We start from the raw sequence: 21,036 nt of genomic DNA on the forward strand, positions 1-21,036 counted from the left end.
GGTCACTCTTCAGTTACTGCATGTATGCTGAGTATAATGAAGGTGAACCAAAAGCTTTCTTTGTAAAGATCAAGGTTTAGAGATCTATATTAACTGAAAATACTGATTCAGGACAGAATGGGGCAAACTTCCTGTGACTTTTTTCCAGAAGCAAATGAGTCTGCTTTCCCCTAAGTAACAGAGATCTTCTTGTTGAACAAGCCAAAGGAAAGTAGCTTATATGCCAATTTAAGAGAAATAAAGCAAGCGTAAGCTTAATATGGAATCTGGGGAGAAAATTTGCCAGGATATCTGTCAGTTGTTCAAAACTTGTGGCTTTCTTTCAGAAAAAAAAAATAAAAAATGTCCAAAGTGTTTTAGTATCTTTAGTAATCCTTGTGTTGTATGAATGTAGACAGCTTGATTTTATTTATTTTGACTTGAAGGTGATGATTGTTAGTTTTAGTATCTTCCACATGCAGGAAAGATCCACTCTGAAGGTGAGGCTGGATAAACTGAGCTGTTCAAACGGACTGCTGACGCTGAAGGGAGTAATCGCATTGCTCTTCTTCCTTTGCTTTCTGGCGTCATACTCTTGTCCTTTTCCCCCTCTTGCTCGCTTTTGGCCTTTCCTGTCTTTCTGGAACTTGCTCCTCTTAGGGAGTGAGTTCAGCTCACTAAGCAGGCAGAAAACTGACTTGGGAACATGAAAACTCAATTAACATTCTAACTAGCCTCAATACTTACTTAGAACATATAGGAAACATTGTCTTTGTGCCGTTTCCTGAAGGTATACACTCTGTGGATGAAGAGGGTTAGTATAATTCATGCTGCCACCAAGAGGTGGAGGTTTCATTGCCTTCTACTTGTTCCTTCCTTTTTCCGGCTACATTTCTGATCCATTTTCATGTGCTGGGACAAGCTGCTCCTGCTGCAGAGAACTCTGCAGAATGATATAGCAGTTACCAGAGTGGACTTAGGAAGGGTCACATTGTAACAAAATGTGGCTTTTATGGTCCAGTAAGAAAACGTTATGTTCCATCAAAATAGCTACACTTAACCTGAAATATGAACATCTGCATAAGCTCTTATTGATTTAATTTAGCTAATTTCTAAGAATATGTAGGACCTGGCATAATACATTTGTTTTCAAGCCAAAGTAAAACATTTCAGTTAGCTGTCAGTCTCTTCGCTTCTGTAGCTTTCTAGGGCTGTAATGTTATCGGAAGCCTGTTTTGTCATTTTGCAGTATGTTGACACTCAGGTGGCTGAAAAAAACCTGTAGTATAATTTTATTCATTTTATTTGAAACATTTGTTTTATAAGTCAATAGCAATATATATTCCTTCAGCACAGATCTCTTATCATTCTATTTATTAAGTAGTTCTTAAACAAGAATTGAACAAGTAAAATCTTTCTTGTATAAGCAGAATGAGAAAATTTTTATATAAACGGAGCTAAGGCAAATGATGTTTCAGTTCAGTGAAATTTATTTTTGAAGGCTTTTTTTTATTAAGCTGACTGAAAGAAGTAACAGTTGTTATCCAAAAGTAGTGATTGTAGCGCATTTATTTGTGCTAAAAATTAATCAGAAACATGAAGCTTATCCTGGAGTTTATGTATTTGTAATCAGAAGGAACACTTTCAGCAGTAGATACGTATGCAAAACTACTCTTATTATGTAGCTTTCACATAGCTTCCTTCTGTACTTACCTATGGTTGGGTAAGCCGTTGTAGATAGAAATGGAAAAAGGAAACAACAGTGTGCCAATGTACATTTTACCAAATGAGTATAAGGAAATCAACTGTATCTTAAGACATGAAGTAGGAGAGTGTCGGGATTGATGGTGAAGAGCTGGAAGGGCACTTCTGATATGAGTAAACATCAATATTTGTTATAATTGAACATGGAGTAGACTGTTAGAATCTCAAAATGTGGTGCAGCTGGAAAATAAGGGGCTTTTTGTAAGTGTGTTGAGGGTTTGCTTTCTAGTCCATAAGCGGAAGAATTAATAATTTTGTTACAGAGTTGTCCATGAAAATGGAAAATTCAGCCTAATGATGTGCAAATTCTAGTGCAAGCTTTTCACATAATGCTTTCAGAATCTTCTCTTCCCCATCCTCTACCACAAAAGCATCATGAGGATTTTTTTTGTTGCCTTAAAGTTAACATTAGTTCATATTGTGGCCTTGTAGGGGGAGGGGAAAGAGTCTTATCATAGAATGGTTTAGGGTCGAAGGGACCTTAAAGATCATCTAGTTCCAACCCCCCCTGTCCTAGGCAGGGACACCTCCCACTAGACCAGGTCACTCAAAGCCACATGCAACCTGGCCTTGAATGCTTCCAGGGATGCGGTATCCCCAACTTCTCCAGGCAACCTGTTCCAGTGCCTCACCACCCTCGCAGTAAAGTATGTCTTCCTTATGTCTAATCTAAACCTACCCTCTTCCAATTTAAAACCATTACTTCTTGTCATATCACTACATATCTCTGGCGAAAGTTCCCTTCCCAGCTTTCCTGTAGACTCCCTTTAGGTACTGGAAGACCGCTATAAGGTCTCCCTGGAGCCTTCTCTCCTCCAGGCTGAACAGCCCCAACTCTCTCAGCCTGTCCTCACAGGAGAGGTGCTCCAGCCCTCTTATCATCTTCGTGGCCCTCCTCTGGACTCACTCCAACAGGTCCATGCTATAGTCTCCTTCACAATTTCTTTTTGGAGGATAGCAATATGTATCCCTTGGTCAAACTTGGTGGTTGACGTTGATTAGTGAATTAACAAATAATTGGGCAAGGTGAACTATATGCATATAGGTTGCCTGTGAGCATAGGAGCCTTTTTTCCTTAAGAAAAAACAGGCTAAAATATCTCTTGTTTATTTCAGATATTTTTGGCCTTACTTTTTAGAAGCAACTGATGGAAGAGTGAAAGGTTTTTTCTTTTTAGTTGAACCCTTAAGCTGTTACTTTCTAACACCTAAAGGAATGAGAAGCTATACAATGCAGAAGTGTGGTGGGTTTTCTTCATTAGCTGATAGATTGTGCAAGAGAATCTTGCCTCTTCTTCAAAAACTGTATGTGAAGAAGAAACAAAGCACATGCCTTTCAGCATTGCTAAGTAAGCAAGAAGCTGACAGAGATAAGTGTGTAATGGTTTGAGGTTTTGGTTTTCAAGCGTGTGAAAATGGAGTTAACCAATGAGTCTGTGTACTGACTGTATTCTTCAATACTCTGCTTTTAGGAGATTATTGAATACTCCTCCTGTCCCTGTTTTCGGGGCTGTGTGTTATATAAGCTGGCTTAAAAAATAAAGGATGGAAGTACTGTAAGCAATCTGCTCATTAGCTTTTGTGACGGTAAAAACATCCCAGTCATCTGATTAGTCTTGGTTCTGGTGCTAGATTCCATGTGGAAGTAATGAGACTTCGGGTTTTTATGCCTGTATAAATTGCCTGTAGATTTGCTTGATTTTATCAAATGAAGTTTTAGTAGGATGGATCTCTTCTCTAGCGGGTAGGACTGCTGCAGGAACTGCATCTGTGTCGTGAATAATTCAAAGCCTGAAAGCAAAGGCTTCAGTAAAACATAAGTTTGATATTTGGTTAGTAGTGTAAGAAGCATTATCTGAAGTTAGTTCCCTAGATTTGGTCTATTAGTTACAAAAAGCTCTGTATGATAGATTTGGTGTAACTTCTTAGCTTATTGCTGTCTGGTACTGGAATCTGAAGTTCTGAAAGACTGCAGCAATATGCAATTCTAGTGTGCTGGGTGGAAAAGGCACTTCAGCAGGCTGTTAAATTGGCTTCTACTTCGCATTTGATACAAAACCCAGTTCATGTCTTAGACAGAAGCTGGCATCTTACAAACAACGTGAATCTTGGTTTAGTGCAGAATGTGGGAGTTCACCTTTTCATAAGGAATCCTAAATTCATGCAGCACAAGTATTGAGCATACTTTTAGCATCGGTGGGCAGCTGTGTGACTGAAGAGGTATCAGAGTATCTGGTCCTGAAGAGCATCAGATTCATGCGGCAAACTAGAATGAAGTCTGATGGCTCTGACTTCTCTTGCATTCTGTGTAACTGGATTTTGTAATAGCGTTGCACAGGCAGTGAGCGGGCTGAGAACCTAGTAACAGACTTTGAAAACAGATGGTGTAGTTGCAGCTCTCTGTATATGTGAGGTGTGTAGGATCCTTGTTGGGCAACTGTCAACAATGGTATCAGGTCTGATCTCATGCAGGTTAACTTAATGCTGTGACTCCCTTTGAAAAGGAAGAGTTGAAAAGAAGTCTGCCTGACACTCCTAGCATTTTGGATGCAACATGGTAGAAACACATCAACAAGTTTCCTCACTGTTAATGGCAAAACAGCCTTTAGATCATTCCATGATCTGGCTTTGATGTGTGCTGGACTCGTGTGTGTTATGTATATAGAGTATACTTGTATCGGAGAACCTTACAGTCAACCTACAGCGGTAGGTATCTGGCTTATCCTGTCCCAAGGTATTTAAAAATCGAATAAAACCTTCCAGATTTGTGAGGTTTTTCAGCTTTGAAAAAGGTGCCTATTTAGGTTTATTTTTCATTCTAGCTACACAGAAAGGGGAGTTGATCTCTGAAATGTGAGATGATGCACAAAGAAGAAATTAAGCTGGCTTTACTTACTGTGATTTTAAACTTGCAAGTCTCTGAGTGCACTTCTAGAGCAGTTGCCCATGGTTACCTTACTGACGCTAGCAGGAGTTGATGGTGTTTACCTCACTATTGATTTTTTGGCTGTTAAGAGAGTGTGGAATGAAACAAATAGCTTCAGAAATTCTTGTCTTTCAGCTATATAGAGTTTTTGTGCTTTTCCCTCAGTTCTCTACCTTTCTTCACTGTAGCACGTAGTTTGGGAAGATTCCTAAATGAAACATCCTTTTGGGTAGGAGATCAGTGTGTCCTTGACTGAAGTCTATTTTGCAATTTGTTAAACCAACAACTATTAATAACACTTGTACTCTTACCCCCTAGATGTGGTCCATCCAGGTCAGCGATGAGGCAATATGACTGAGCACTGGTGCTGTGTGGCACTGCTTTACGCTGTACTAGGTTTTCTACATTAATCTCAGCTTGTCAGCTATGTAACATGAAAAGCATTTTCCATAGCAGAACCCGAGGCCAAGCAAGCCTCCGTGCTGTGATGTGCAGACAGACTCCTTTTGGAATTAGGAAATAGTCTCTTACCATCACAGCCATGATCGGTTGTGCTCCTCAGCTTCCTGCAGTAGCGCGAGGAAGCAAGTCGTGTGCCGTGGTGTGTCACTGAGAGAGGGGCAGATCCTGGCTTGGGAGAGTTTTTTTGCTTCAGATTGCATTTCAGTGGTATCTTGGTTTCATCTACTAAATGAGTTTCATTGTAGTTGGAGATCAAGTCTTGGTAATCATGATTGCTTTGTAAACCCTGAAATGCTTCTGAAAAGAAAGGGGAAAAATAACAACGTGAACTTGTCTTTCAGTTACAGGAATTAAACTTTGGAAAAATCATCACTTATATTGATAGGAATAGGTCAAAAGGATTTGGGTTTGAGTTGTTTAGAGGAGAGAAGGATAAGGGAGCGTGTATAAGCCTTGAGCTTGTGAAAGGCTGTAGTGAAGAGGATGATAATCTGGTTTTTGTTGCCACTGAAGGAATTGCACAAAATAGTATGCTTACCTTGCAGTAAGGATGATCCAGACTGTGTACAGAGAAGGGAGTAAATTTAAGAGTACTTAAGCCCCTGGAGTAGATTGCTGAGACAAAGTTTTGTGTTACTGTTCTGGAAAATTTTGAAGAAAGGTTGAATGAAAGTTGGTCTGGCTGTGACTGCTTGTGTATCAGTGGCGTTTGTCTTAGATGCTCCTTCGAGTTCTTTTTGGTCATAGTTCTGTGATCGTAGCCTGTTTCTTGTAAATGCTGAGTAAAAGATGTATTTGCCGAATACCTGTTTCTTCACTTAAGCCTGTAAAGTAAGCACGCTATTTTAACATCTTGTGTTTATAATCTGCAGCTGGTCCTCTTCAGAGTTTGACCTGAATGAAATCCGCCTGATAGTTTACCAAGACTGTGAGAGGAGAGGCAGACAGGTCTTGTTTGATTCCAAAGCAGTCCGCAAAATTGATGAAGCTGTGGTTCAGGTATGAAATGCTAATTTTGCTTTTGTCATACTGATCTCTAGTTTTCCTTCCCAAAAGCAGGAATTTTAAAATGACAGAGTCAACTTATTAATCTTAGTTGTGATCTTTTACTTGGTCTCGATTCCGTGATACCTGCAGCAAGAGTGAGATTCCAAAAAGCCTGTGAACACATACCTGGTATTTGGTGTTAATAATATAAATATGGTATTGAAACATAACAACTTAGCCCTGATTTGCTTTCAAAGCAAGCAACCTGTACCTGTTTAAAGTGGATATTTCCTTAGCCTTTTCCAATTGGGATTGCTTTTTGTTGTTAGCCCTGATTGTGCAGTCCCCTTGTTCCTGTGATGTCTAGAATGTCTCTAAATGTCCTCGTCTTCCTTTGGTGTTTGGATTAGTAAAATTGTTGGTTTTACGTGAATTAAAACAACTCCACTTTGGCTAACTATGCTGTAAAGTGTAAGACTGACTTGGTAATATATGGCCATATGAGTTTTGGTGACATGCATAAAAGGAAGAGTAGATGTTGTGAAGATGTAAATTCTTTGTGCTGCTCTCCTGGCACGCAAATTGTGGAGTAATGCTTCCAGCAAACTTAGGTAATTTTAAGACAAATAAAACAATAATAGTATTTTCTGTTTTGTGGTTGTTTTGGCGGGTTTTGAGTCTGATATGGGTTTTCAGGTTTTTCTCCCCCCCCGCCCCCCCAAATTATTTCGTTTGTTTGTTTGTTTGTTTTGAAGCTTTTGTTACAACTGGCAGCTTCAGCCTGTCAGAGTAGCGTAGTTTATTGTAGAATCACTAGCTATATATATGAATAGTTGTTACTTGTAGAAGTTACTTACGAAGATGCTTAAAACCCAGCAATCTCTATTTCAGTCACACTGCGAGTATGTCATTGTGCCAAATCGGTAAGACTGAGCATCATCAGCTGATGGGTGATCATCTGCTTAAGAGGGTAAATGGGTCAGACTGGTCTGTTAATCTTGGTCCCCTTCTCCTCCTGGCTAAGGTCATTACTTTGTATCTTAAAGTTGATTTAAAACGCACAGCATGTGAGGAAGAAATGTATTTCTGGCTTAATTTAAATACTCAAATGATTCCACTTGCTTGAATACTTTAAAGTTAACTACAAAATGTCCTATCAGAAACTCTATGCAACGCTGACATAAAATAGATTATAACCTCCCTCATAGCATATGATACAGGCTATAATCTGTTTTCTAGCCAGCTACTAATCTACATAGCCTTTGAAAACAGCCAAAGCACTTTGAATGGCAGGAAAACACATAGGTGTTAAATGTGATCTTGAACGTTTGGTCGTTTGTTTGGTATGTGATCAAACAGCAAGTCTAAAACTTGATTAATTTAAAGTTAAGGCAAAGTTACTCTTGAGCTCAGTCCTGTTTAAAGTGAAGAGAGTGTGTCTGTGTGTGTATACTGACCTTTATCCAGTTCACTGAGATACAGTAAAGCTTGTTCACATTGGCTGTTCAAATACATTGTTTGTCTTTGAAGTATGCAGTAAACTTACCTGGGAGATCTAGCAGTTCTGTATTCCATTTAACCATTTGTTTGTTTAATATACTCCATTTCTTTTCAGTGTTTTTAATCTAACCTCCAATTCTTTGTGCAGATGGTGTATATCAGACCACGTTTATTAGGCGTTTTTTGTCACTAGCTCATTAAACACGTGACTACTGACACTGGTGCATTTCTAAACCTCTAATGACAGTCACATTGGGACTAGATGAGCAATAGCACATAAATACTATGCTAGGAAAAACTGCACAAAAGGAGTGCAAATATAGGATAAAATGTATAAGTCCAGGGTTTTACTTTTTTTGACATGCTAGTGGGCTAATTTTTAAGGAGCTGTACTATCACTGTAATTTAAACTAAACTTTAAAAAAAAAAAATGGCAGATCATCTGCTCTACTTTTCATGGCTTGCTCTTCCTCTTTTTCTTCTGCATCTTTCCTTTTATCCATTTTATCATCTTGTCATTGTGACTTAAGTATTCTAAAACTTACTTCAGTTGCTGCACTGTAGTATTTAAAGTGTTCATTTTAAAAAATCAGTGTTGTGGAATATTGGATTCTACTTTTATTTCCATTTAATTTCCTGTTATCAATCCTTTCTTGTCCTGTTGAGCCTAAAACATATGATGTAAATTTGGCTATGGCTGCTTTTTGCTACCATCTTGGCTATTACTATTTCTTTTTCCTGGCTTGCTTGTTTTTTCTATAAATTACCTACATGTACCTTGTTGACATTGTAAAAAAATTAAAAAAAAAAAATAAAAAAACCCTTAGTTAATCTCTGCCAATGCACATTCCCAATGAGGTAAACTGTGCTAGTACAAAATGAGACTTATAAAAATACACTTCATTATGATGTGCACTAAATTAATTAATTTTTACATTAATACACATTAAATATATGTTTATTAAGGGATTCTGAATTTCTTAAATGTATAAAAAGTTTAAGAGTTTGAGATAAGCTTTCAAAGATTGTCTAAAGAGTTTTCATTGCTGCAAGGTTACAGTTTTGCTCCCTTCATATAAATAATTTCAAGTGCGTGCGAGAAGTATGTTTGAAATAATGTGGCCCTTTAAACTGACATCTAATGGACATTCAAACTGGGGGGGGAGGGGAAGCAGCCATTGAAGAAAACAAGAAACTCGTTGGTTTTTGTTCAAGAAAACTGTATTAAGCAAATACCAATGAATAAAATGTAGCTAGTTTTACAAAACATGTACAAGTAGTATTAGTGTAATAGATATCTTTCTGAGGCTTCCTTTACACCTTTCTAATGAGTTCTAAGATGTTGTTAAAACATAGTGACTTGAGAGTAAACTTTGAGTTAAGGAATCATCTGGATTTAAGCATTCATTTGCTTGCCTTTTTTTTTTTTTTTTTTTAACACCTTTACAGATTTGGTAATTCTACCAAATGATGTGTTATTCGCCTCTTGTTTTGCTGGCTATTCTTCTGTTTAAGAAATCTGTTAATCAGATGGGAAGCAAAAGGTATATGCAATTTGAGTGATTAACTGTGCAAATGATTACAGAAATTGGTTTGTAAGCAACCCATTTTGTTTACATAAACTTTGGCAAATGTTACACAGAGCAATTCATAACAATTGGGAATGATCTTCCAGTGGAACTTTGACTAATTACTCTGACTATGTGTGATACTATGAAAACTTGTCTGACAATATAAATCTGAGGGTAGTTCTGCGTTTTCTCTGATGCTGGCCTTTTAAAAAAATCTCTTAAAACTGATACATATTTTTTGAGCCAAATAAGAGTGTATATTATTTCTGTTGCTTACCTGTAGTTTAAGAAAAACTGTGCTGTGGTATGTTTACAGATGGGAGTTCTGATGTTTGTTTTAATTGTTTTCATCATTTTGCTCTGTTTTGACATAGAAAATGGCAGAGGATGCTTCTGTAAAGACTTCTGCCAAGAACTGCCAAGCAAGCAATGGGAAGATTTCTTCCCATAGTCCCTCAATAAGCTGTATGCAAAATATCAAAGAACAGATACCAAAGTATCAGGTAATGTTCATTACTTTTCTTGCATATGTTTATCCATTTTACTGAATAAGTTTATGTATAAAAAACCTTAACTTAACATGCGTTGAATGACTAGTTATTCTTCTAGTACAGCACAAGTTAGTCTGAACCTTGAGATATCTACCCTGTCTTTAAAGTGTTGTAAAGTAAGAATATGTGGGTATATGTCTTAACCTTAACCTTTTGGTCTATCTTGGTCTTGTCTTTGAAAGAGTTACAAAATATATTTAATAGCATTATTATTTGTGAAGGGCATAAAAGCACTATAGTGTTCTCTGTTCTTGTTTTGAAAGATGTCACCTATGCTTCAGGTCAGTTCTGAAGCTGTTGAACATGGTATATTAAGAGTCCCTTTAGCCTTTCTTAGTATAAAATATGAAAAGTTTGAGAACTATTTTTTAGATACTCTGGCTGTTTCTCAGTAAAAGCATAAACATTTAATCTAGAAAAATGTAATTTGAAGCATGTAGAGGTCAAGGTAGGGGGGAAAAAAAGATATTTAACTACAAGTAAGTGATTTCCTTCAGAATTAGCAAAGTTCTCTCCGTATTTGCTATTGATGATCAGTCTTTGAAACAAAATAAGAAATTGGTCTGATTATACTTAGAAACACAGTCTTCTCAAACTATTTTCCAGTCAAAATTGTTTCCAATAAGCTTTATATGAGGGTATGGAAAGAGAATACATTCATTTGAGTAAGGAAGAGGGTAGTTGGGGATCCAGAGACAATACTTGGGGATCCAGACCACAGAATTGAAGTCCTGTGGACATTTACAGGTTTCATTAAGCGCTTTGTTGTATGGGAACATTGCTGGACACATCTATTTCCTTGGAAACGCAGTAGGTCTTTTTCTTCCCTTCCTTGCCCTTCCTTGCCTTTGGAGGTCCCTCTGGAACAAGGGTAACAATGCTCATATAGTGAGCAAAACAGAGTACATCTTCCATCAGTATTTGCTTGCACTTGTACTCGGTATGTTAGAACCACACAGGATCTTAGTCTGCATGGAAAAGCAGAATTTATTTGCATTCTCTGTTCAAAATGTAGCACTATGGCACTATACTGAATTGAAATAGTATGCTAAGTTATTACTGACTTTGCTTTTCACATCTTATTGTCTGTGTAGTACACCAGACCAGCCTCTGATGTCAACATGCTAGGAGAAATGATGTTTGGCTCAGTGGCAATGAGTTACAAAGGCTCTACCTTGAAAATTCACTATATACGGTGAGTGTCCTTTTCTGTGATGCACTGTCTTGTCAGACACTTGGAATTGTTGACTCATTGAAATGACTGTTTATCCTTTCAGCTCTCCCCCGCAGCTAATGATAAGTAAAGTCTTCTCAGCCAGGGTAGGAAGCTTCAGTGGAAGCAACAATAAGTAAGAACACTTTTTAATTTTTTTTTTCTTCCCCATCAATGCAGTTGTCTTTCCTTCTTTCTCCTTTTCTAGTCCTTCTGTCACTGCTTCTAAATTTAACTTAGCTGAAGTGGAAAAATCTAGTAGAAAATCAGAAATGGCAGCTATGGAGGATTCTCTTGATAGATCCCAGCCAGGCCACTCAAGTTTAAAAATTAAAATCTCTCTAAGTTTCTGAAGCTTAATTTGTCCAGGGCATGCAATAAACTTCAGAGGTTAGGTGCTTTGGACAATCAAAGCCTCTATCTCTTTCTAGAAGGGTGAAGGAGGGATATGTGTTGAGAAGGCTTTGTGTCCCTGTACTCCACTTCTGTTGTCATCAACAATGACAGAATGTAAACTGTTTCTCATCTGTTCCCCTTTTCCTTGTCACAAAAATGGTCAAATGTGAATAAACTGAATCACATACAGAACACGTACAGAAACTTACAATAATTCATGGCATACAGAATGGCATACTGAAGCTTAGAGCAATTCAAAGAGGGAGCCTATATAGAAAATACATGCTTATTTCCTTACAGTTTCAGAAAACCTACTGGTCCTTGAGTTTAGTTGTAAAGTTAATCTTCAGCCTTCTTTTTTCCATAAAATATTACCTTGAGAATTAGGCTCATTAATGCCTATTGATCACATTCTTAAGGAACACTGGCTTTTCCTCCTTTTTTAGCTTACAAGATAGCTTTGAATACATCAACCAAGATCCCAGCCTGGGAAAGCTGAGCTCAAATCAGAGTGGTTTGGGAACCTGTCGCAGTGGAAGTAATTTAGGTAAATATTTCCAGGTTCTATGTCCTTCTGACAACATGAGGCCATCTGTTCATTTAGTTTGTTTTTTTTTTTCCTGTGCATCACCTTCTTTCTCTTTTTTCTTTTTTTTTCTTTTTTTTTTTTTTTTTTTTTTTTTAAATTTTAACTTTTTTGCATTGCATTTTCTCTACATTGCTTTTATTTCCTAGGTGTGTTACAGCTGTGTAGCAGCAAACTGCTGCAGGGTGTGTCTGAAGGAGGTCCCCTCCGGCTCATCCGCAGTGCTTCTTTCTTTGCAGGTTTGTGTGGAATGCCAGCCACAGTGTGACCCATCCATACGCACACACAAATCCAGCTCCTTCTGAATCCTTGCAGGACGTGCATAATTGCTCTCTAGAAACAGAAAGGGCTAAAATAGTGATAACAGATGTATCTAGCTTATACTTTAAAATATTTCTTCCAAAAAAAAAAGCTAAATGAATTGCTGCTTGTTCATATTTCTTTTTTAATTCCTGTGTTTAATTTTAAAAGTATTTTTATGCAGTATTTTTAATAATAAATGAGCCCTTGTGTTTCTTAGAGAACTTATGCTTCCTGGCTTACAGCTGGTTTTTCGCTGGTGTGTAGGTGTCTTGCTGGAGTACGGCTTTTTCTTCTCTTACCTCTTGCTACTTTGCAGAAATTCAAAATTAATTCTTTAGCTAAGTCTGGGAGGCTTTAAGATTTTTTGTTTAACAATATAAATTTCTTTAATTTTCAAAACTTTAAACTACATCAAGTGTCCTTTTACAGGCATACTGATGACCCATGCAGGTGGGTATATCTTAAGCCTAATTAGTTCTGTTAATGGCAAAAATATGAACTGGAATAGTAATGCAGTTTCTTCACAGCCTTTGCAAATCTTGCATGCTCTGTAATTTGAGTGACTCTGCACTACTAACACTTCAATGTAATACAGCATAAGCTGAACGTTTCATACTGTGAGGCTTTGTGGATAGCAAATCTGCCTGGGGAGTCAATGAGAAGCTTAATGGACCTCGTATTTGATGATTTCATTATGATATAGACATGTGCAAAATGAGCATCTTGCACAAACACAAATATCAAGAGTGACGTGTGGGGGTACCACCAGCCCTCATTTTCAAAGTGTATCTGATTTCTGATAATGTAGACTGCACTCACATTCATAAGCCTCTTGGAGATGTTTTTGGATTGGGGCAAATAACAAACTTCCTATAGTAACTGGATGTGCAGTGTGGGAGTACTGTTTGCTGCCATCTCTCATCACAGCAAACTGTTTATTTAGAGTAACAGTACAGGATGTAACTTTGCTGTTTTATGACCTTTAAACATAAACATTTTTTTAAATGCTGACAAATAGTATGATGAGTTATGTAATATTTTCTATTGATCTGATTTGTTTGTTTTAGCACACAGCACACCTGTTGATATGCCTAGCAGAGGACAAAATGAGGACAGAGACAGTGGCATCGCTCGGTCAGGTATCTGCTTTCTATCTTGTTTGCCTGCATTTGTAACTATGTTACAATTCTTTGGTGCAGTGATTCACCTGACATACAGGAACCTTATGATCCGTAAATCCAAAACTTTGGAGATCTACTAAGTCGTTTTCCTTCTGTTTTTGCCCCAAGCCTTAATGCAAGAATATTTGTAATTATATTCTTTGTTTATGGCCATTTTTTTTCTGGATTCTTAACCAATTTATAATTTGGTGAAGGAACTGACTGGAGCCTTTTACTAAAGCAAGGGAAGAGAATATGTTTTTGCACTGAACAGGAAAAGGAGACCTGGAGATCTATCTGTCTGTAATGGGAGGGCAATACTTCTCAGGACAGAATGCTTTTAAAGAGAATAAAAAGACGTTTACCATTTTTAGTAGGGAAGATCTCTGACTCTATAAGAAAAGAATGTCCTCAGGCAGCACGAGTTATTTAAAATAATTATCTCTCCTGTTGCATGAGTTATGTGGAAAAGATCAGCAAGCAAGAGCAATATTTGTGGGAATTTGTTCCCAGTTAAAGTATGAAGAAAAATATTTAACCAGCACTCCATAATTCAGTACGTGTGGGGTTTCTTGCTTTCTTTATAGCATCTCTGAGCAGTCTTCTGGTCACTCCTTTTCCATCTCCAAGCTCTTCATCGTCATCTTCTAGCAGCTACCAACGTCGCTGGCTCCGAAGTCAGACAACCAGTTTAGAGAATGGAATTATTCCAAGGTGGTGAGTGCAACACCTTTCTTCCTACAACAGCTGTTTGGTAGTAATTTAAGCTAAATAGACCTTAAGGCTCTTTTCTCTAAAAGGACAAATCCTGTTACTAAATGCTCTCAATTCAGTTTAACTTCTGCACATGTTAGATAAGATTGCCAATATGAAGAAAGATCAAGTTTTGCCTGAGTATGAACTGCAAGGCCTGATTTGAAATATACTTATTTTTATTGAACGTGTAGGCTATGTCTGAAGCCAAATTCTGAAAAGCAAATTAAACTGTTTCTGAAGGAGCAGAGCATCCTGTTGAGATGAAAAGGGACTGTAGCAGCACTGCTACCATAATTACATTATACTATGATGAAGTCTGACTAGTGAGCAGTTACTGAAATTTTGGAGTAATAGCCCATGATGACTCTCGTGGCTGGTATAGGATGTTCTTGATGTGACTTCTGCCAAAACAGGAAGGAAAAAAAGATCTGTGATCAAAAAGCTTGGCTTCTGTTTTGGAATTTTATTAGCTTTTCTAGCTCAGTGGCATAACAAAGCATGGAATGCAGCAGACCTTTCCTAGCTAATAACCAAATTCTTCCCTTGTCAGTTGCAAAATAGCAAATAGTTCTTGATTACCTGCTCATATGTACTCATCCACCTGCACCCAGAGACAGCATGGAATTAGTGGAGAGCTACAAGAAATTCCTGCTGTGTTTGGCCTCTCTCCCTCTTTGCTGTTTTCAGTTAAGAGAAGCTTGAAAGCTGCCAGTTAAAATATGTGGTCAGTAAAAAGGAAAAAAAAAAAAAAACCAAACCAAAAACAACTGCAAACATTTTTTGAAAGACTTCTTTTCCTAGTGTTGACACTTGAACCCTTTTCCTGGATATTCCTACAGAATAATTTTTAACATGAAGAATCATGCAGTGGTGCTAATGTTTCTAAGTAATTCTTACAGTTGAGAATAAGCTAGCAAGCATTTTGATTTCAGTAAATTGAAGTACTACTTAGTCTAGTTTCCTAAAGAAATAAGGCTGAGAGCAGTGCATGCAAAAAAGTGAAAACATTGAGGGTAAATAAGATAATTTCAGCCCAAATTAAGAATTAGCCAAGGTTTCACAAATAGAAAAGTTCCTTAAAGTGTTATGAAAGTAACAAATTGTTTAGAGGAAAGTAGCATTTTGGGCTGCTTATTCACTGTAGGGAGTAGCTTGTATTTCTTCCGCGCTAGAGAATCTATGCTGGGGAAAGATATTGGAAAGAGGACATGATTAGTTCCACTATCTAGAACTACTCTTGATTTGGTTTTCTTTGTAAGCCAAAAACCCTCTTCAAATACTTGTTTTCTCCTTGAGAAATAGTAGGCTTCTGGTTGAATACTCCAGTAACAGCAGAGTTTGCACTTCGGTTTGTACAGCCAAGATTCTACAGTCTCTCTGATGTTTTAGGCTAATAGCTCAAAGAAAATGAGATGACTAGCTGGAACTCCATGTAGGCATTTGGCAGGCAAGCTAGATTAGCAGCTTTGTTGAAATGGCTTCTCACACAGACCTAAATTCTTCAATTTCAGTTCCTGGGAAGCAGTACAAAAGCTTGTGATGTTTCTTAGATGCTGACTGACCATCCTTTCCCAGTTTCCTTGGGAAATTGTGTCTCTGCATGCAAGTTCCTCAAGTTCAAATGAGGTTGTTTTTGTTGTGAGCTCTGGTTTCCCACAAGCTGTTTTCTTGCTGGGGTTTTATTGTGTATGTTTTTTTCATATATTCCTGGACTCATACCTCTATGATGAGAAACTTTTGTGTATTTAACTTTGTCAAACCAATTAAGCTGTAAATCGCTTATTTTTAGAATGAATTTAGAATGAGCACTTAGCATTCAGGCTTTCCTCTTGTTAACTTCTTCATACTGGTCTATAAATGCCACAGGCTTCGTTTCAAGATAATTCTGATATGAAAAGCCTTCAAGCTTTTAATTACCTCACAATGATTCTGCACTCTTAATTTATGAAGAAACTCCAGAGCTGCTGCTCTGAATGTTCCCACTTGCATTCTAATGGCTTTTCCTTGTCTGTTTTTACCCTTCTGCCCCTATAATTTCTTAATGGATTAGAAACTATTATTCAATTGAAGTTATTTCAAAAAGAAATTTTGACCATACTATTTTACTTATTGATGTATATGCTTTTAAAATATTATTTTTCAGTGAAATTGATCAAGAAACTTTAAGCAAGAAAAAAAAATAATAGCTTTCTAAATCCAGCAACATAAATATCTAGCATTGCGATGCAGGTACTTAAGGAGGAACAGGATGAGGGGATTGGCACCCTTTTGTATAATAGCAAAAAAACTTATGCTGGGCTGAGACTTAGGAGTATCATCCAAATTGGTTGTACGTGCAAAGGACTAGCTTGGAATTTAGGTCAAGTTGCTGTGGAACTTGTCTAATTGAGTCTTTAAAATCTCCAAGAAAGGGAATTCCACAGCCTCTCTGGACAGTGCCCTCTGGTGTGTTGACCGTTTTCCCCCCATTTGGCATCGTCTACAAACTCGCTGAACGTGTGTTTTGATCCACAGGCCAAACTGGCAATTGAGCGGTATTGATCCCACTATCACCCCATGTGCAATTCTGAAAAGTGGCATAACCATTGAAGGAAATGTGGCAGAACTATCAAACAAATAAAGAGAACTTGGGGAAATAATAATGGTTGTAAAATAGCCACTATATATATATATATTTTTTTTTATTATTATTTTAGCAGAAAACAAATCATTTTAAACTGAAGTATATCCAACTTTGAGTTAGGCATACATGTATTTGTAGACATTAAGTTTGTGTTTTCACACTAATTACTAAGTAGTGACATTTTGTCTTCAGTTAAAACAGAAGGTTTTATTTTGCGTGGTTAAGTGCCTTAAAACATCCATCTTAAGATGCTGAAACAGTATAGATAGCATGTTTTCCAGCTTCTCTCCTGAGCAACAGTACAGATTCAAGAGCATCATGGACATATGGCTGAGCACCTAGGCAGGAGCTTGGGTGCTGGATGCAGTTCACAGCTCTGAAATTACCTTTAACCTTTTTTGCTAGTGATGGTTGTGTGTTGTATTTCCGTTCTCTTTTCTTTATCTCCCTTAAAGATAAATCCAGAAGGAGGGATTTTGTGGTAGCTCTGTTTCAGAGGAAAGTATTCGCACTACTTTAGGACCAGCCCTCTTTGGGAATTGCCTTACTGATCAGGCATTACTTTCTACTATATAGAGTTATGGATAGAGAACAAATTATTTCTCGCTATATAGGTAACTCTCCTAATAAATCTGTCTTGCAGGTCCACTGAGGAAATGTTTAGTATGGCTGATGAAAGCTGCAGCTCCAATCCTGCAATAGTTCGGAGGAAAAAAATTGCAATCAGCATAATCTTTTCTCTGCCTGAAAAAGAAGAAGCACAGAGAAACTTCCAGGACTTCTTTTTCTCTCACTTTCCTCTTTTTGAATCTCACATGAACAAGTTGAAGTATGCAATAGAGAAGGTACAGATTACTATTTTGCCTTAATGTAGAAAAATAAGTGTCGAGCAGAGTGAAGTATTCTAGAATCTGATGGATGAAGAGTGGGAGAAGGTGGGTGGCTTCAAGCTTCCCTCCTTCCTTACACATGTAGTCTTGAGGCTGAGCCCAGTGTTGGAATTTGATATTTGCTAAAAAAGAGCTGCGGTTTTTTTTTCTAGTCAGAATGAGAATGGAGAGTTTTATGCTATGGATGTTTTTTCTTTTTCCTTCCTTCTCACCATATTTCACTGAGATTTTCTTGACTCCCTGGAGACTGTGGAAATGATGGTATTCTATCCTTTCATGCAGTCACTTATAAAGAGACAACAAATGTTTGTCACTGCCTTCCTCTTACTCTCTCAGAAATGTTCTCTTCTCTCCCTGTGTCAAGTCTTAGGGATTGGTCTCTCATGAGGTGGAGGGAGGTTGGCAGCTAATGCTGTCCTGAGTGGCTGTATAGCACTGGGGCTAGATCTTAATTATTTTCACATGTTAATGAAGCTTAAAAAGATAAAGAGTGCACATCCTTTAAGAAACTGTTTTGTGTCTTTAACTCTTAATCAAGGCCATGATCTCATGTAGAAAAATAGCAGAATCCAGCCAAAGAGTGCAGGTTTATATCAGCCGTGTCATGGATGCCCTGGGAGAATTCAGGTGAGTTGATGCAATTCTGAATTACAAGGAGAGCTCTTCCCATGCCCCTCTGAAGATACTTGTCACTTCCAGTTATAGGCAGCTGAGTGCAGGGTCTTATAATTTAGCCAGTCTTGAAGTTATTGTGAATGAATTTTCTGTATTGGGTATTAGGTAAATGTTTTTAAAGAACTTTAGCAAAACCAGCTCAGCCATTTTCAGAACGAAAGCAAATAGTTCTGTTACTCACCTGTACCTGGGATTGTCAGTTAAAGTCTTTAAGATCTTATGAAGAGTTGGCTTCTGCTGATGCCTGTGCAGATGAGTGGACTGGTGGTTGTATTCAGGCAGATGAGTTGTCTGCTCCTAAACATAGGTGCTGAACAGTGTAACTGACGAGAGAGTTGCTGACAAAGGCTCTCTTTTTGGTACCTAAGAGAGGAAGGAATGGCCAGAGGCCAAGAAAGGCAACCCAGGAGAGAGAGACAAGGCTTTGGTGGGATGGAGTTTCTGTAATGTCTGGAATGTGGAATCGAATCACTGCAATGAATAGAATGGGTTTTATCCCCCCTCAAAATGATTTCCAAGTCTTTTCTCTGAATACAAATACACAGGGGAATGCAAGAAAGGGAAGACAGATATGTAATTCATATGAAGATACTAAGTTACTGGTACACTGAATTAAACAGAGTAGTATTCTGGGACACTAGTGTGTCTGGAAAACTCTTCCAGGTTTTTTTGTATCCTAGATCTTACAAAAAAAAAAATAAATGGACAATAGAAGAGGAAATGGGATAGTTCTATTTGAAAGATTGAAATGTGCCTGTTAACACTTACTTTTTGGGAATTTTCTCTGAGCAGAATTACCATCTGGAACCTGTATTCCGTTCCAAGGATTGCAGAGCCTGTGTGGCTTAATATGATGTCCAGCACCCTGGAAAAGAATCAGCTATGCCAGCGTTTTCTTAAAGAATTTACGTTTCTGATAGAACAGATCAACAAAAATCAGTAAGCTTCTGCCGCTCCCTTTTTCTTAAAAAAGCTTGTGTGCTTCCCAGTGCACGTAGATATGTTAAAGCACTTAATGAGATGGTTTTTTGCTGGTATGACTTTGTTTATATTCTTTTTCCTAGGTTCTTTGCTGCTTTGTTAACCGCAGTGCTGACATATCATCTGGCTTGGGTCCCAACAGTAATGCCAGTTGACCATCCTCCCATAAAGGCCTTCTCTGAGAAGCGCACATCACAGTCTGTGAACATGCTGGCAAAATCCCATCCATATAACCCTCTCTGGGCACAGCTTGGTCAGTAGCAAATGAAAAGCTTCAGACTTCTCTACAGCTAGCACCTTCCTGCATCCACTCCTTTTATCCAAGAGCTACTTCCGATCCAGATCACATTTGCTGACCTGCCATGCTGTAAGCTGGGCAGAGTTACCGGCAAATGTCTTGCGTCTGGTTAAACACCATTTGGAGGCCTGTTTACATTGCCTGAGTGCTCTGCTTTTTTCCTTGGTCCCTTGTTGCACTACCTGATTAAGTAACTTGTTATAGAAGTGTTAAGAGAGTGCAAGTGCTATGAATGATCTGAGCAGTCTGGGAAGAACAGGAGGAAACAGACTGGATGGAGAGGAGCTCTCTGGGCCTTGGAGGCCCTTTGTAGTAGAAACTGCCCTGGCTATCTCCTTTTATCTCTCTCTCACAGAGCTAGGATGGACACTAAGACAACAGAAGCAGCCTAGCAACTGTCAGTGCCTCCATTCATTCATAGTTATGTGAGTGGGCTTGGGCCAAGATTTCCTTTCCATGCACAGCTCCTCAGGCTGTTGTCGTACAAACATTTTATAGCTTGTAGGTTATCTCAATACAGCAGATTAAATAACTGCTGTTAAATGAGTGGGTGAGTGAGACCTGAGAGAATAATGCTGCCAGTGGTAAATCCTTGAATATTCCTCCTCTTCTTGGCATCAGCTGCGAATCTCACATCAGATTGGCCTTAGCTTTAATTGATACTATATTGTGATGTAAAATAACACACGTGCACACTACAGCACTAACGTGACATTTACACTGTGCTACTGGTCATGTTTCTTGCTAGTTTTCTCAGTCAGTTTGTTCTCTGCAATCTTTGTGAACCTGGGAGTTGCTACCTTTAGCCATGTAGTTGTAGCAGAAACATTTCCTGTTTAAGGATGTCTTTAAAATAGTATGCTGAGGAGCAGTGGATTAGACTTGGAGGGAAAAATAGAAGCTTGCTCAGGAAGTTGGAGCATGGAGTCAGGCCTGGGGTTATAAAAACCGGCTGGACTGGAGGTGTAAGATAGGCATTAGCTCTTGTGGTCACTCCCAGGAGCCACCACTGGTGACTGGTCAAGAATCTGTTTCCCTCTCACCTTCCCAGGCCATATGTTGTTGCCAGCATTGGCCTAGCCAAGTTCTGAGTGCCTGAAATGAAAATGCTTTCTGATTTGGTTTTGTTCTTAAAAAGCCCCGAAGTCATTATCAGGTGGTTGCAGTAGCTGATAATGGAAGTAAGATGTTGCCCTCTGCTGGTCTCTTTCTTTAGAAAGAGAGAGGGAAAATTAAAAAAATAAAAAAAATCGTAGGGCTTAGTGCTTTAAAATGTAAATTCCTTTTTAGTAAGGAAAAGATTTTGACATACCTGTCTTTCTGTCGTAGTTCAGCCCTAGGTTCTCGTTACATATTACCATCAATTACAGTTACCTAGTCATACAACTATAAGTACCACTATCAGGAAGACTTAAT

At 38.1% G+C, this 21,036-nt stretch overlaps 1 protein-coding gene across 2 annotated transcripts in view; it reads left to right on the forward strand.

Moving 5' to 3' along the window:
* FNIP2 (folliculin interacting protein 2) overlaps window positions 1-21,036 on the forward strand; it is a 52,400-nt gene that overhangs the window by 16,902 nt on the left and 14,462 nt on the right. The window contains exons 2-13 of one of the 2 annotated variants that reach the window (XM_086747021.1): window positions 6,003-6,129; window positions 9,563-9,691; window positions 10,834-10,934; window positions 11,017-11,088; window positions 11,795-11,895; window positions 12,084-12,173; window positions 13,305-13,376; window positions 13,985-14,114; window positions 17,420-17,621; window positions 18,205-18,293; window positions 19,134-19,280; window positions 19,406-19,575. In XM_086747021.1, the coding sequence (XP_086603147.1) occupies window positions 6,003-6,129; window positions 9,563-9,691; window positions 10,834-10,934; window positions 11,017-11,088; window positions 11,795-11,895; window positions 12,084-12,173; window positions 13,305-13,376; window positions 13,985-14,114; window positions 17,420-17,621; window positions 18,205-18,293; window positions 19,134-19,280; window positions 19,406-19,575 (1,430 nt within the window). The remainder of the gene's footprint in view (window positions 1-6,002; window positions 6,130-9,562; window positions 9,692-10,833; window positions 10,935-11,016; window positions 11,089-11,794; window positions 11,896-12,083; window positions 12,174-13,304; window positions 13,377-13,984; window positions 14,115-17,419; window positions 17,622-18,204; window positions 18,294-19,133; window positions 19,281-19,405; window positions 19,576-21,036) is intronic. The other variant, XM_086747022.1, reaches the window with a different exon arrangement.

This window comes from Chlamydotis macqueenii, chromosome 4 (assembly GCF_036417535.1).
Source record: "Chlamydotis macqueenii isolate bChlMac1 chromosome 4, bChlMac1.mat, whole genome shotgun sequence".
NCBI classification, from domain to species: domain Eukaryota; kingdom Metazoa; phylum Chordata; class Aves; order Otidiformes; family Otididae; genus Chlamydotis; species Chlamydotis macqueenii.